The sequence below is a fragment of the Alligator mississippiensis genome, chromosome 13 (genome assembly GCF_030867095.1).
Source record: "Alligator mississippiensis isolate rAllMis1 chromosome 13, rAllMis1, whole genome shotgun sequence".
Classification (NCBI taxonomy): Eukaryota; Metazoa; Chordata; order Crocodylia; family Alligatoridae; genus Alligator; species Alligator mississippiensis.
Window position 1 is genome coordinate 14,840,016 of NC_081836.1, and position 17,178 is coordinate 14,857,193.

Below are 17,178 nucleotides of genomic sequence, written 5' to 3' on the forward strand. Positions count from 1 at the left end.
TTGGATTACAAACTGGTTCTTAAATGGTGTGCTACTTGGGAAAGGAATTGTATATTTACACACTCTTATAAGCATCTCTAAAAAATGCAGCTTTTAGTCCTAACTGGACCTCTGAGAATGATGGGTAACTCAGGTATTAAGTATTGTAAAAAGTAAGGCAATATGTTTGTTTTGAAGTTAACCATGTGTAGGGACACGCTGCAGACTTACATTTGTATATTCCTGATCCAGTTTTTCATTGTGATCTTCTAAAATATAATCTGGATAACCAATTTGTTCTTTAATGGCCATTGCCTACAAGCAAAGACAACCTGTTATGTTCTCTTAATCCTCAAAAAGAAATACAGATCCGTGTATACATGGGGAAGACTTATTGCTTTTGTCTAGATGCAAGCATATGATACACTTGGACCTTGATCCAAGTCTGATTAAACAGAATATAAGTATTTGAGAACTAAATAAAGGATCAAAGTAATATGAAGGACATTTGTGAATATATTTGACAGAACTTATTTTAATTGCTCTTTCTCTCTCTGATATTTCTGTGGAGTTGAAATAATGATCTTGCACAATTTCCCAAGATCTGACGATCTCAACAGGATATTGAGGTTTCTTGTGATGTCTGACCTTCTCACGAGCTTTCTCTTTAGACGTCTCATCCATCCACTGCAATTCATCTAACGTCTCAATGAACACTTCACGGATTTTGTCTATTAAATCTCGGACCTAAAATGGAGACAGGAAGAAATTCACTATTTGCTGTTTTTTTGCCAACTGTATCTAAAGGTGTGGTAGACTGAGTTACGTGTGTCCTAGCTTCAGTGAATGGTGTGAGACATGAACTGCAGGAACTAAAAAGCAGGTGAGACAGAAGTATTCTGGTCAGTGGCTAACCATTGCTCACTGGTGAGACGATAACACGACCCATCACAAGTCATACAACTTTAACAGCATGAGCAGCCTGGTGTACTGGACAGAGCATTAAAATGGGCCTTGGGAGGCCTGAGTTGTATTCCCAGCTCAGCAACTTGCTAGCTGGCTGATGCTGAAAAAGTCATTTCATCTCCCTGTATCTCATTTTCTCCATCTGTAAAATAGGAGTAAAGGTAGTGACCTTCTTGTACATTGCTTTGAGGTCTGCTGATGGAAAGTGCTATCTATGTAAGAGCAAGGTGGTATTATTAGGCTTGTTATTATAGGACATACATTTCAGTACTACTGAAATCAGACAAACATTAGACTGTCATGGATTTGCCTGACACCTGTACATTTTTCCTTCCACCTGTAGTTTAGAATCCTTTGCAAAATAAAAGGGGGCTTTCCATTACTGGACAGGAGGCCTCTTGTCAGTGAACAAGACTGCAGAACTCCAGGAAAGCCCCAGTCCCAATCACCACCAATAGTTTCACTAGGGGAATTTCAGTTTTTTATTCTTGCCTACATAGACCAAAGGAAAAGGATCACAAGAGCAATATTTTTATTTCTAAACAGAATACAAGGAAGTCTTTCTTGGAGTAAATTTTAATTAGACCATGCAACAATTGTTCATCTAAGCCCACTGACAGATTCTCATTTAAAGGCGTGATGGGATCTGATCCATGATCCCACCGTCATGCCTCCTTCTATGCCACACATGCGCAACAGGATGCACAATTCTGGGATCAGGGATTAGATCCCAATTGTGTCTTACTTGCCAGTGGAGGAGGAGCCTGGGATCATGATCCTGGGCTCCTTTTGTGCCATCAAGTTGAAACCAGGTGCTATAATCAGTTGATTCTGAGCTGGGATCAAACTGGGATCTGGCCCTGACACCAGTGCAATCCCAGGCCCCAGCCAACAATCAGCTCATTGTGAAAACCCCAGCTGGGCAGTACACATGGTTTTACTCATTCCAGTACATGGGGACTGTGGCATCAGGGAGAGGCTCCTTGATCCTTGGGTCCCTGGGTGCCAGGGATGTCAGAAGATGGTGTGTATGATACAAACAAGCCACAAAGTTGTCACACATTATATGTGGAATAACTTTAAGGCTCATTTACTAGGGCTCTGCGAAATGGCACCATTTCGTTTCAAATTCCATTTCTCTGGGACAGTGTTTTGTTTCGAGTTTCATTTTGTTTCAAAACCACTGTTCCATTCTGTTTCGTTTCGTAGAAACTTTTGATGTTTTGCCCATAGGCTACAATGGGGAAACACAAAACTGCCTATAACTTTGTCATTCTTTGGCAGAGAAAACAGCAGAGATGGGAGCCCCTTCTGCGGGCATGATGCCTGCTAAATTTCAAGGAGAGAGGTGTAGGGGTTTCTGGGAAACTGCACCTCAAGCTGCTGACAAGCAAAACTTGTGACGTGTGACTGTGTTTGTGTTAAGGTGCTGGCACTGGGGCCTCTCCATGACTCCTCCTCCCCTACAGCCTCAGTCCAATCCACCACTTCAGATAACAACAGGAAAATAATAACTTAGTGAGGATCAGCACAGTAGCACCAGCAGCGTCTCAGGCAGCCAAACTGTGACAGAGTCTTTCTTTCCTCTCCTGCAGGAGCTTCTTCTCTAGCCTGTGTTAAGGCGCACCCTCACTGTGTCCTTGCCCCCTCTTCCCGCTCCCTCTCCTTACTATCTGTTTCCCTGCAGGCATGCCCGGCTTCAGCTTCGAAACTTAAAATGTTTTGACTGCCCTCGTTTCATTTTGAGGCTGTCTCAAAGCCCTTTGTTTCATTTCGATTTAGCTGTTTTGAGCTCGAAACGAGTTGAAACAGCATTGAAATGAAACAGCTGGTGAAATTTCACACAGCCCTATCATTTACTGTATTAACATGACTTAAATTGACTTGAATGTGTGGCTGGGTTACTATTTAAGGTGCAATTAACAGGTTAAAAAAAGGTAAAATCACTGGAAATATCAGCTGAAACCAAAGAGTTTCAGGGAGGTAATCAGATCAGTCTCCAAAATCTAGGATCCATCAGCATCAGCTTGGTTCAGTTTTGCCTAGGTGATGCTGATAGTGACACTGATTATTTCAGCTTGGAGTATTTTCCTTTTGTTCCCGTGTCCAGACTGCTTGCTCATCTAATGTGGTGAAGCAAAATGGATATCAGTTGTTTTTGGTGGGTGACAAGACAGTTCAAGTTGCAACACACAGAATCTGTCACCTCCCTGCATCAGCCTCAGCTACACTTAGTTGCCATTCAGATGGCACAATTAAAGGACGCGTATTGGAAGCTGGATTTCTAAGTCTTTAATCCTTAAGGAAGTGGCAAGAATGCATCCTTGGGGGGAAATGCACTGAGAAAAAGACAGGTATCGGCTTTCCTTGAACAATACTGCAAAATATGACCTCCCACCTGTTCGAGTTAAAAAGACTGCCAAGAGCCGACATTCCTCTGCCTTTGAAACAGAAAATGAAACACCCTTTTTCTATCCAAACTGCCCCTCAAGTTTTGTTAAGCTCTGTATTATGTATATTTTTGGCAGAGATACTAAACCTGGGGTAGGAAAGGAAGCCCCAGGTGCTGTGGACTTACAATAGCATGAAGGATATTCAGCATGAAGGATAATTACTTTGATTACCTACCATCCTCTTGCTCTCACCAGCAAATGTTTCCCTGACATACAGAGCTCCCACTGCGTTCTCCATGTTACTGTTGACATAACTCACACATTCTCGCCAACGGGCCTCTTCCAATGTTGTCCCATAAAGTGCCTGGGAAATGAAAGCAGTGAGCTTGATTCTTCCTATATATTTTCACTGCCCCCCCCAGTCTCCATACCAAGCTAACAGAAGACAGAAAGGCTGATCCAGGAAAAAGACCATCATTTGCTCTGCTTCTGTCCTCTCTCAACTATTTTTTTTGAATTTCTGGTCTTCCTTACATTCATCACCTATGCACAAGGTCCAGCAACTGTGGGGCAGTTATATGGGTACAGTTCAGTCTGTCCTTCTGTCTAAAGCAGTTTTGGAGTGCCCATCTCCTTAGTTTTTAAGCATGGACACCTACTCCTATTCAGAGCAACACTGGCAGCCTGACGTGGGGAAGATGAAGGTGCCTCAGGGCAGCTTCTGACCTTGTATGTGCCACAGCGGTGATCCAAGCATATGATCTAGCAAAATAGTTGTCGCTAGTCCTGGGTGAATGTCAGGTAGTTTGGAGGATAAATGGACAGAAAGGCTCAGCTGTGGGGCTGACAAAGGTTGGACTGACTAGGACCTTCCCAATGGTGTGCTGAATGCTGCTGAAAGGCTCTGAATGTGTTGGCACATTCTTGTATGTAGGTCCCAAAGGGACGCAAAACTCACTTCTTAATAGAGCTAAGGCTTTCCCTAGCTATTTAGCTACCCTAGCTACTAGCTACACTGTGTGGCCCTGCATCTACACTCTGGACTTCAAGCCAGTCTTTTCTTCTTAGCAGAGGTTTGCTTGTCTACTTGGTTAAAATTCATTAGGCAGAGCTCTGGGACAGCTACCCTTTGTCAGGACCTGTGGGCTCCTGGTCCTGATGAGTTTTTGGCCACTACTGCAGAAAGATAGGCTTGTGAAAGGGTTTGTATTGCATGGCTGCCTGTGGTAATGAGGGACGGGGCCATAACTCAGCTATTTCCTTATAGTCCTATATCAGTGCTGGGGTGGGGGTGGTACCTTTCTATAGTTGGCACGAGCATCCTTAAAACGCCGACTCAGGCTGCTGACCCGGTCAATCACCAGTCGCCAAACCAGGTAGTTCTGGATGGTTCTATGTGCAAGAACAAAATAAAGCACTTAGTGTTTGGCAGAAGATAGGTCAGTCGAAAGGAAAGTGTGCTTTGGAGTGGGGGCAACAGAGTCAGCAATAGCAGTCAGCACCTGTCATGTTCCTCATGACACCTTGTGGGAGCTGTGGCACTACTTGTGTTTAACGGCGGATCAGTTGGTTAAATGCAGAGGCATCCAGAGTGCACAAATGCACATAAGGAGCCCTTATGTGCATTGGCAGCACTCCTCAGGCCCCAGTTCCAGGCCTGCTTTAGGAGCTTAACTTCCAGTTTCTTCCTACGTCTCTTCTCAGTGTAATGGGGGCTGAACCCCACATCCTTCCCTTGAGGTTTTTCCCCAGGCAGGCAGGAGACCTTCCCAGACACTGAAAAATTCTGCTTTCCACCATCCCTGTGAAGGAAAGGAGCCTTGCCCCTGCATTATAGAGTGAAGGACCTAGAGACATGACATGAGTTTACCCAGAGATCCTGTGAACAAAGCCCAGCTCTCTACTTTTCCCCTTCAGAGTACTGGACCCCTTGTGGACTGTCATCCCTCCCCTCCCTGTCTTAGATTCAGCTTTTTCCCCACTGCCTTTACCTTGCTGAGTACTTGGAGATAATTGCTTTGAGCTCCTGCAGATAGGGCATTCCATATACAACCACCTCCTCCTTGGGGTGGACCTGAACATTTACTGAAGACATGACACCTTGGATGAAGAGGGCCCAGTTAAAGTCCTGTAGCAGAGGGAGACAGACACATTGATCAGGTCTAAGGATTGCTTTATACTCACTGTGACAGACTCGCATCTCCTTTCCCTGTGGACTCCCCAGTACTGGCAGTGGGGTCTATTCAGTAGAGGAGAGTGACAGCTGCCTCTAGAAGTCCTTGGTCCAACCACACCGAAAGACTGATTGCTGTGGGGACATCATCCAATAAACTTCTTGGGGAGCTCCGCTTTTTGTTGATTGCTTTGGGTTTTGGTTGCATTATCCCCAGAACTTGGTTGTGGCCACCCCCTCCTTTGGCCACCATTTGATTGGGGTAATATGATGTACAGCTCTTTGTAGGCTGTGTATCTAACTTGCATTATAATGTTTCCACACAGTCCTCAGTTATGTTGGTTGTAGGGAACAGAAAGTGTCTTTTGTACTCATGGTACAGAGAGCAAAGGCCCTGTCAAATTTTATTGCAGATTTATAAGCACAGATTTTTAAAATACGTTATAAACATGGACCTTATCTCTACATCTCTTTAGCTGTGTTGATCCCTTTTTATAACCAGAGCCATCAAGCTTTGCTGGAGCTTGGGCCGGGGGGGGGGGTCTTTCCTCAGGAGACTTATAAAATGAGATCAGAGATGCTATTCAATTAAAGACCAGGGGCTGCACCTGTGTACATCTGCTGGTTGACTGAATACAAGAAGCAGCCCTGAATGGTAGATAGATTTCATACTTGGCATAGGGGAGGAGGATGACATATGACGTTATCTCCTGGTTCAGAAAGTGAGCATTTTTTGCAGGCATTGTGAACTCAAGAGAAAACCTGTAGGGCCTATGGCTTTTAGTTTCACATTAATGGGGGAGACAAGGGCCAGCATTTCTGGGATTCATCCTACAGAGGAGTACTACTTAGAAATAACCCCAGCATGTCTATTCCTTTAGTATCTCATGAAGATACTGACCCAGGCCCTGATATTATGGTTGCATTTCTTCTGTGGCATGAGCTCTGAGCCAACCAGAAATGTCAATATGAGAAGGCTTCTAGTCTACTTACTCTACTCACTGGACTGTACTTGCTCCTCAGTCTGGATCTCAAATTGTCAACTAAACTGTGATTAGACATTTTTTTCTTATTTTTGCCTACACAGTGTTGGCTTTTTTTAAACAAGAGCCAGATACTGAATTGGACGCCAGAGGGGGCTCTTCAAGCCCGGTGGCTGTGATAATCCCATACTAAATGTGGCATAGAAAAAAAATAGTTCTTAACACTGACAACCCATAGTGTGGGCGAGATCATCTCTATCCTAACCATCGCATACAAATGTAATCTAAACTCTACATAAGACTACTCCCCAACCTGACACAACATGAACCATGAACCTAACACCCTAACCTGCCACAGGTAAAGCAGGGGAACGACAACAGTCAATCTCCTGTTTCTATAAAATGTTGTCTGTAACAGGGAGCCAACTTGGGGCCATGTCTCAACCTTGGCCTGCCCCCTGTCTATGTAGGGCAGTCCACCTAGTTTCGCATGCCATAACTTATTAATCCTTAAACTGGTGTAAAATGCAGGAGGCTGTCCATTTTAATGCCCCCATGCCAGGGGACGCTATCCACGATCCCTACACTGTGTCCCATGCCTCACAGATGGCCTCCAAAACAAGTTCACAACCTTTGACACAAACTTGGCCTCACCACATCTGAGGACATCTCAGCCTCTGGCCCAAATGCGGCCTCAGGTGTCTGTAAACTTACCTTGCTTTAAGTGCCCCCTTCCTGGGGCTTCAATTTATGCCCTCCAACTAGGGCCTTCCACCTATGCCCTCTCCCTAGGGCCTTCACTTATGTTATTACGTTTGTGGAGGTTGGCCTGTATGCTACCCTTCAGCTCCCCTTTGCTGCTGCAGTGGGGCTGAGCAGGGCAGGGGGGCAGGAACATCCCTGGTCTCAACTGCTTCAGTTGGGAGCAAATTTGCTTCTAAGCTAGTGCATGTGTAGATCCTTTCTGAGGCACAGTTTACTGCACATTTTGTAATGCACAGTACCCTTTCTGTGCATTAATAACACATGTAGACGCATCCAGGGTAACCTGTTCCAGTGCTTGACCCTCCTCATGAAAGAGTTTTTTTCTAATATCTATCCTAAACTTCCCTTGCTGCAACTTGATGCATATCTGGTGTAATTCTAATGAAGACAATTTTTACTTTAGATTTGCACCAGTAGCTAAGCGGAGAATCTGGCCACTGTAGATTTATGCAGTCTGAGTTGGTTTACACACAAGTTTTAACATATTGGGTTCTTTATCATTTACTTAATTAAATAGGTGAAAGAGGCTATAGGGCCCTTTCAAATCAATATAAACTTAGCTTATGCTACTTTTGCTTAAGATATTTAGGAGGACACTTGGGCTAAATTGAAATAAATGAGCCATTTTTTAACCCAAAATGTAAAACTCTTTCTAGAGTGTTACACCAACTTAATCCATTAAAATCCATATAGTCCAGTAATTTCCCAGGTACTGAGGTGAGACTAACTGGTCTGTAGTTCCCCAGGTCCTCCTCTTGTCTTTTTAAAAAAGGGGCACTACATTGGCCCCTTCTCAGTCCCCTGGTACCTGGCTGGTCTCCCAAGACTTCATGAAGATCATTGCCAAGGGCTCTGAGATCTCCTCTGCTAGTTCTTTCAGGACCCTGGGATAAAGTTCATTTGGCCCTACTGACTTGAATTAATTCAGACCCAACAAAAGCTCTTTGACCATCTCTATTGTTATCTCTTCCCTCAGATTGCCCCCTTCCTTATCCAGATAATGTCTATTAAGTGTCTGGCAGCTTACTTTTTTTGTGAAGACTGAGACAAAGTAGCTGTGGATTAGCTCTGCCTTCCTTGTATCTTGGGTTAGGAGTCCCCCCAGCTTGTTAACAGAAGACACACGGTTTCCTTGGTCCTTCTTTTCTGGCTGGTATACTTATAGATCCTCTTTTTGTTGTCCTTAACCTCTTTTGCCAGGTGCAGCTCAGCCTTTATCTTTGCCTTCCTGATTCTGTGACCTACCCATTCTTCCATTGCCTGTATGCTTTCCTTTTGCATTTGAGGCATTTTTAGGAGCTCCTAATGCAGCCACATTGGTCTCTTGCCATTCTTCTTCTGCTTCCATCGTGTTGGGACAGTTTCTTGTTGGGCTTTGAATACTCTGCTCCTTAGAAGCTCCCAGCCCTTCCGGGCAGCTTTATCCTTCAATCTATCCTCCCATGATACCCTGCCTGTTAGCTCCTTGAGTCAGATGAAATCTGCCTTTTTGAAATCTGCCATCTTAATTTTACTGACCTCACGTTTTCCCTCTCTCAGGGAAATCACCGTGTGATTTAACTCCTTCTCCTTTGAAAATAACCATATATGGGTGTAATCCCTGCCCTTTGGGAAAAACTCTAACACTAAAGTTTTTCCTGAACTTCGGATTCCCTTCAGATTTGGTCTAGTAACATCAGTGAAAGAACCAGCACTCTTTTCCCCTCTATACATTGCTAGAATTGCTACTGGATTATTCCTCAATAGCTAGATATATTACTTGCATGCCTACTGAATCCAGAGGAAAATCTAGCCTGTAGGGAAGCATGGGCATTCAGTTAGATTTTCCGCTCTCTTGACTTAACAAGTTAAAGCATTGCAAGTTGTAATATAGGTGGGATTAGTTATAATTTGATTCATAGTTTTGTGAGTGGCAAACATCTAGGCAAGGTGTAGTTCAAAGGTTTTCCACTGAAAAGCGCAAGGTCAAGACTCTGGGCAGCATGGATACCATTGCAATCTTGGAAGAGTCGGCTGTGGTTTTAGTCTGCAGCCATAACTGGTTGTGGCTTTGATAAACTTCTTCAGTGATTTTGATGGAATTAATTCAACGCAAGAAAAGGTAACGTGAAGCTTGCCCAAAAGAACTGCTCCAGCTCTGAACAGAGCATGTGGTTCACCTATTTCTTCTGTGCACAGAAGTCAAGAACTTTAAAGCATTTTTTCTGGACACGAGTTCACAGATTTTTTTTGCTGCCTGGTGCAGAGATTTAAGGCCTGGCAAATGCTTCAGTTGTAGCTTTGTTCCATAGGAAAATACCTTCCCAATTCCCTTAGCTTTCTATTGAGAACAAAAATGACTATGAATCCCTTTTGTTGTTCAAAACAAAAATATTTTCAGCATAATTTTCTCTTGACCAAACCATAGGAGGAGCTGGAAGCAATGGGACTCAACAAAACACTTACCTTCAAGGCAAACTTTTCCTGTAGCTGCTTTAGGGTCATTTTGTTGTACAACAGGGTCACATCATGCCTTTCTTCTGCAGGAGCAGTTGCCTAAAGACATACACAAAGTTCTCCTCAGAACTGACGGTTGAGTTTCAGCAGCTGGAATCACATGTATGCGTATGTGCATGCACACATGTGTGAAAGAGCTCTTTAAAGTCTGTTTTTTGGAGAAGGAAACTTATTTTATAAAGACCAACACTGTTTTCTGCATTTCAGCGTATCAGTCAACAGCCTGCTGGATAACTCGAGAAAGTTCCTATGACCAATGCCATAACAACTAAGTTTGGCACCCTGGGCAAAGCTTGCAGTGGCAGCCTGCCCTTGCCCCTGGTCCAGCAGGGCATGTGCCCTGCAGTGCTTGCCTGGGAGTTCATGCAGCAGCGGGAGCCACCTTTCCCCCATCCCTGTGCTCCCCAAATGAGCTGCTTGTAGCTCCGTCCCGTGCCCCACCGTGGCTGGACAGTGCTTGTTGGTGCCCCTTCACTTTAGTGGCTGGGGCGGTCACCCTGCTCACCCCCGCACCCCTTGCTATGCCTATTTCAGTATCACAATGTGCTACAGAGGAAAGTAAAACACCCCAAATGGCCCTTACCAGACTTGCTTAGGGGAAAATATGTCCCTCACCCCAAATCCTGAGCGCAGCCTCTCCCCTGCCCCCAGCCAGGTAGCTGAGAGGTTTCTCCACACCCGTAGGTCTCCTATACTCACATTCGCGATCTCTGTTTCAAACTCCATCACCTTTGCCATTTCCTCTTGGACAAAGCTGTCGTCTTTAGACAAGTTCTTATCGCCTCTGATCATTTTGGCAATGGTGATCATGAATTGCAGGTAGGCTTCCCGTACCTAGAGACATAAAGGAGAGAAACTTTGTATGGTGGCCTATGTGATTCAGGGTGATTTTGTCCAGCACTTCAGCAGGAGTTTAGGTAAGCAGTGCACTGGGGCGTGTCTTGTTGGGGGAATTTAAGACTATGCATTCAGGAGCATGGCAGATGTGCTGGAAATGAACCATGGGACTAAATAAAAATCTAACAAGAATTCATGTGTATTTTTCTAAAACTCACCCTGGATCTGATTCATAACTATTCTGAACATTGGCAATGTTTGGTCCTAAATCAAAACTTTGCAGCCCAGTCTCTTTAGAGATGTAGTTTAGAGCTTGCAACCAGGGGACTCTTTCCCTTCACTGCTTCTAAACGAATAAGTGAAGAAGTAGCAAAGACTCCTTGATTTGAACTGAGCTGGAGGAAATACCATCTCCTCAGAACCAAAGTATCAAACAAAGTTTTTAAGGTTTGAGGGCTCCTCAAATCCAGAAACCTCATGCCCTCAGGGATATTGCCTGGAAAGAAACTTCTTCTTTCTCTTCTCTCACTCATCCTCTCCAATTTCTTGGAAGTCACATCATGAAAAACTAGAGGAAATCCAAGAATTGAGAACCATTACTGCAAGGCTACATGTGTAACTAGCTTTACACAATGACAGATGATTCCCAGTGGTGCCCTTCTTTCACTTACAATGCAAGGTACAAGCTGTGCGAGCTAGGTGATTTATATGCCAAAATGGACCTTGGAAGGATATTTGGCTCATGATCAAGTGCAGTTCTTTGATATAGGAAGGCTTAATGCTACCTATTATTTCTACCTATGACTCCTTATCTGTGGAACATAGAAACTAGCTGAACACAATAGTTTAATTGTTCTGAAATTGGTTTGGGCACTTGTATTACATTTATGGTGATTTGTAAGGGGGACAGAATGTCCTAGCTCAGGCAAACTCCTGCCAGGGATGAAAAGAGTTTTACCTGATGCCAGACTAAACACAAACTAAGTAAAGAATACCAGGATGTAGCCCATAGTCTTTGGAAATGTGCTGTGGAAAGAAACAGCTTTACAGGTAGGGATTCTGTATAGCCCTGAGTGACCATGGTGCATATTGTTACTCAGCCAGGCTATAGATCTGCACTTAGCCAAATCAGGAGTTTTCACACTTCAGGTTAATCTCTTTTCAATGCCTCTCTTGTTTAAGTTCATTCATTTTTGGATCAAAGTTGCCTTGCACTTGGTCCCTGGCCTCCCTGTAGCCTGAGACCGACCACAGGCCCAACACAAAAGTCACGCTGTCTTCTAAACATAATAGCTAACATAGTGACACCTCCACTTCTGTCAGACAAGTCACTATCTGACTTGTCCACTCTTAAGCACCCCTATACCATTTACAAAACAAAATCTCCCGATGCTTTTTTGTTTCTTTGTTTGCTTCTTGAGATACCATTGCCTCTTTAAGAATGCCTGCAACTGGTAACATGTACTAATGTCAGAAGAAGTTGGCCACGTTCTGTAAAAGGTAATAGAGTATCTTCCCTTAACACGTATTTGGCGTGCTAACACGTACGGGGAATGCTGCTCATAGAAATTACAATTTACTAAGACAGCAGAGATGAGATGGCCTATAAATATGCTTCTACCAAAATCTCATTGCTCTGTATTTCAGAAAAGACAGCCCTGGAATTATCCTACTTAAGACACAATCCAAAGTCAAGGAAAACAATGGAAAGGCTTCCACTGCCGTCAGTTGGTTTTAGATTGGATCCTGAAATTGTAAGATGCAAGAGTCTGAAATATTTTATTATTGTCTGTGTGGATCTTCCTCCTTTCATGTTAGGAAATTCAATTTAATGCTAAGTTGCAAAAGCACTCATTTAGCATGAGATAATTAAGAAAATAAAAAGAACCACGTATTTTCAGGCCTACTGACAAATTATCTTTAATCCATCTTACATTTGCAACTGCTCAGTTAGACATTTACAAAGGAGAACTAAGCGAGGGGGGGAGATAGTGAATAAATTTGTCATAGGAAATGGAAACAGTTTCAACACTCGCTCTCTGAACTTTCATGCAGTTTTGGGGAATAACAGCAAAAATAACAGTCTGCAAGATTCTTATCACCTGAAGACTGGGAACATGAATCTCCCTTCCACTTTCCCTGTCAAGCCCTGATTCCATTACTGAAGCGCTCTGTCACGGACGTAGTGGCTTGTAAAACCTTTCTACATCAAAAATGAACCTGGGGTTTTGTATGATTAGAAGTATGAACACAGAAGATCTATCATGTTGTATTGGCCCAGCAGTCCTCCTAGTCCAGAGTCTCACCTCTGACAGCTGCCAGCACCAAATGCTTCATAGGAAGAAACAAGAAAACCCAGAGCAGAAAGATACAGGGTCAACCTGTGCCCATGAAGTTTTCACCCTAAACCCTAAAAGTTAGTGATGGATTAAACCATGAGCATGAAGTTTTTTCTTCCTTGCCATATTCTTTCTGTTCGTATGAACTCTCACGACTCTGGATAGCCTTGCTACTCTATCAACGTTCAGTCATCTTTGTTTCTTGATAAATTTTTGGCCTTCCTTGTATTCTCTGTCAACAAGTTAAACCGATGCATTTTGATTGTTGGATAGCATTAAGATTCAGATATATGCAGTATGGAAAAAGCAGGGATTGCTTGCAAGTGATTAATGAAAGGCAAGTTCTAGTAGCATACAGCATATGTGTTACAGAGATACTTACTCTTTGGTAGTTGCCACCATTGAAGTAGTAATCTCGCGATGGCATTCCCAAACTGGGCTGGTCGATCTGAAGGAAATTAAATAGGTAATGCCTAGTTAGTGATAAGCAGTGGTTGTGATTCTCCAGAAAGGGTCATTTAAGCATAATGTGAAATGCTACATGCACCATCCTGGTAACCCAAGAAGGATGACCTCACTTTATGAGGGTGTAAACCCAATCCAGGAGCAAGCTTTAGCCTGTTTTCCATAGAAGTTGGGACTGAATTGAAGACCAACTGCTCCCTCCAAACTTTGGCTTAGGACTAAACCCTAGGTTCTCAATCTCCAGCTAGTGCAGGATAGATGCTTACTTACCATGGGTTACAGAGCAATGGTTTTACTATCAATGGTCAATGACCACTGTGACCTCAGAAAGAACAAAATATTGCAACCTGCAAGAGAAAAAGGTGCCTCTCTCCAGGGCTAGATTTGATGTGTAAAAATAAATATTACTAGGCTAGGTATTATAGATCAGTATGGTATACTTATTATATTATGATCAGTATTATTTGGATATCTGCAGTATATATTAAACAATGCCAGTGCTGTGTAAGTTGCAGTACTATACATAGGGGCTAAATCCTTAGTGTAAATTGCCAGAACTCCATAGACTTCAATAAAGTCAGAACCATTTATGCTGCCTGAAGATCTGTAGTAGTATATATTTGAACAGCCCATTATCGAGCTGTTGATATACACTTTGCTCCATGTTATGGATGCTCACTAACAGAAGTCACGGAAAACTGATCTAAACTGTATGCAACGCAATTAGCTACCCTTGGTGGGTCATGGCCTTGGACCTATGTATCTGTAGTTCCCAGGGATTTTTCTTACATAAATGATATGCCGGCTGGAATCCCGGTCGTCGTTCCAAACAAACATATCAATGATGACTCGTTTGTTATATCTGGAGTTCATGATGGAGAGTTTTTCTTCCACACTCCAGTTTGCCTCTGAGAGATAAAAGGAAAAGCTGCGTTATTTATTGATGTGTACCAAACATAATTAAGTTCTGTGTACTGTAGGCTTAGTACTCAGGTCATTTAAAATCAGACTGGATAAAGTGGGATACTGGTAAGGAACAGCCTGCACTGGCTGGAAGTGCATGGAGAAAGTGATCTGAAAGGTTGCTTCTAACTGCAAACTGAACACCGAGTATTTGTTAATTATCCTTACTAATAGTGGCACTGACAATTTTAATTAGCCCTGTGCAAAGCGCAGAGGAAACCCTCAATTCCTTCCCATATCAAGGTTAAAAGTCAAAACACCTCAGCTGTTCAAGGCACTTAGGTGACTTGGATGATACCTCTGGCCAGGATTTTGCTGTTGTTAATTGGTGGTCACGTCATGGGGGAGAGGGCTGAGCCTTGTGGAAGAACGAGGCTTCACATCTATTTGTGTAAGCCATTTAAAAAGCTCCTGCCACTCAGATACTGATATGCCCCAATTATAAATTTGTGAAAAATGAGCATTTTATTACCTAACTAGCTGACCAATCATCTGCTAATTGTGATCATTGCACATGCAAATATAGGAGCACAATTATTGTATGTGTTGAGCCCTGTAGTTTTAAAAATTAATTACTTTTGCTTCTCCCTTCATTTTTCCCTTTACCTTGAGGTTTTATAGTGGTGACTTTATCTTTTAAAAAACCCCATTATCTGCTGGACTCCCCTTTCCAGCTCCACAGGCCTTTCTTTCAGGAGGGTAGCAGCAGTTCATACAGGGAGAAGGATCCAGCTCACCCAGGTGGGGGCAATTCCACTCACAGATGCCCTGCCAGACTCCTCTGTCCAGTTTCACAGCCCTTTACACTTAAAGGCCACAGCATCCAGTCTGGTCTCCCATCACAGGCTGTCCCTTAGCCACACACAGAACCTGCCACCTAACAAGGGATGTGAACCCTGAACCTTCAGAGTGAAAAGTTGATTACCAGCTGAGGTACCCAGGCTTTTGTTTGTTCAGGGGATGCAAGTCAGTGATCTTAGCTCCCAAAGGAAGTAAAAAATTCCTACCCTTGTGCTACAGAGACCCTTTTACAAACTCTTTGAGCACAGAGTCTTACCATGGGTGATATTCCAATCTGCAGAAGCCACTGGCCAGTCTCCAACCATAGCTAGGACCTCTAACAAGGGCAATGAGTCTCGCTGCTCTATGAGGCCTGAAGAAGCAGCAGCAAAGAAATTTTAAAAAGAAGGTTAAAATTCCTGATAAACTGAATTATGCAATTGAATCTCTTACAGAAGAGAAAGAGAAGGGTCTGATGGTGCACTGTCAGGTTGGATGAGGCTGCATGCATAGGTGTCGTTGTTGTGTTCCATGGTGTAATAAATTCTACCCTTCGAGTACTCAGAAATTTCTGTTTGCAAAACTGAGCAAGAGTATTACTTTTGGTGTTTTGTGACTCATTCTGAGATTTGCACACTCTCCAAGCCAAATTGAAACCATTTACCAAAAGCTGAGCTGGATTCTCCATTATGCTGGTAAGTTTTCAGCCAAGGTTTTTCAAAAACATATACTCTCATTCAAACAAGGGCTAATTCAGGGAGGCCCTAGGCCTTGTGCTATACAAAAGGTCAGAGGAGGTGGCCAGGTGGTGATACCACCACCTGGCCCTGCTACTAAATTCCCATGCCACCTCTCCTCCCACAGCCAGATGGGGCCAGACCAGGCCCCATTCTCCTTGCACAGCTGGATCAGGGATGAGCCATGCCCCCTTCTCCCTGCACAACTGAATCAGGGCTAAGCTGTTCCCCTTGCCCCTCTGCAACTGAATTGGGGCTGGGCGATTCCCTTTTCCCCCCATGGGGCCAGGTTGGGGCCAACCCACACCTTCTTTCCCTGCACTGCTGAATCAGGGCCCTGCTGCACAGCTGTATGGGGCCCCGCTGCCCCCACCCCAGGCACTGGATCAAAGTCATGAGCTGGATCCGGCCCATGAAGGGACCAGGTACTGTCCATCCAGCCTGCCAGGGAAAAAGATTATGCACCATTGGTATAGGAGATTTTGCACCAGACCTATGCACAGCAATATAATGTGCAGTGAAGGTCCCAAATAAAGCTAGAGGTTCTTCTACACAAACAGTAACTTCTCATCTATGGAAAAGAGTTCTTCAAAATTATATAGTGCTGATGACCAACTGTTTATAGGAGGGTAGATTTTCCATTCATGCTTACAGCATTGGGTCCAATCCCTAATTAAGATTTTAGGTACTACTGGAATATAAAAAATAAATATCAATAATAACCCAGTAACATTTTGAAAACTAGTGCTTTCAGCTCTTGCTTTACTATATTTTATCAGTTTTGTAGTTACAGACATATGCATGTTGTTCTTAACATGTTGTATTTAGCAAGTATGTTTTAAATCTACTTGCAGCGTTAAAACTCTCAAACTATCTCCAGCATCCATTATCTGTGCATGAAAATCCACTAGACTTCCTAGGTACTATCAAGACACTGAGGGCACTAACAGATGTGGAAAAAAAATAAACAGTGCTGTATTGGGAGAGAGAGCGCATCAGTTTGACTTGGCTCGCCCAACTTCTGTATAGAACATGTGTTTCAAGCAGGGTTTTTTGGTGCTTTTATCTAACAGATAAAGCATGCACTCTTTACAGACATTGGGCAAGTCAGGTCAAATTGATGCGATGCCTCTTTTAGACATGTGCTGCGCTCAGCATGGGAGTGCACCAAGCTGAAATTAAAACTCTGATTTTGTTTTTCCTTCACATCTGTAAGCAGCCTGAGCAGCTTAATTTTTATGGGCTTGCAATGGCAAATAGTCTCTAGGAGCTCGGTTCTTAAAGACTTAATGAAATGAGCAA

General features: G+C 43.4%; 1 protein-coding gene across 5 annotated transcripts in view; it reads right to left on the minus strand.

The window, feature by feature from the left end:
• MMEL1 (membrane metalloendopeptidase like 1) overlaps positions 1-17,178 on the minus strand; it is a 79,018-nt gene that overhangs the window by 18,947 nt on the left and 42,893 nt on the right. For all 5 annotated transcript variants that reach the window (XM_019493957.2, XM_019493959.2, XM_019493960.2 and 2 more), the window contains exons 6-15: positions 15,417-15,512; positions 14,186-14,304; positions 13,314-13,379; positions 10,455-10,589; positions 9,705-9,794; positions 5,330-5,466; positions 4,637-4,730; positions 3,574-3,702; positions 628-726; positions 211-294 (exon numbers count right to left, since the gene is read on the minus strand). In XM_019493957.2, the coding sequence (XP_019349502.1) occupies positions 211-294; positions 628-726; positions 3,574-3,702; positions 4,637-4,730; positions 5,330-5,466; positions 9,705-9,794; positions 10,455-10,589; positions 13,314-13,379; positions 14,186-14,304; positions 15,417-15,512 (1,049 nt within the window). The remainder of the gene's footprint in view (positions 1-210; positions 295-627; positions 727-3,573; positions 3,703-4,636; positions 4,731-5,329; positions 5,467-9,704; positions 9,795-10,454; positions 10,590-13,313; positions 13,380-14,185; positions 14,305-15,416; positions 15,513-17,178) is intronic.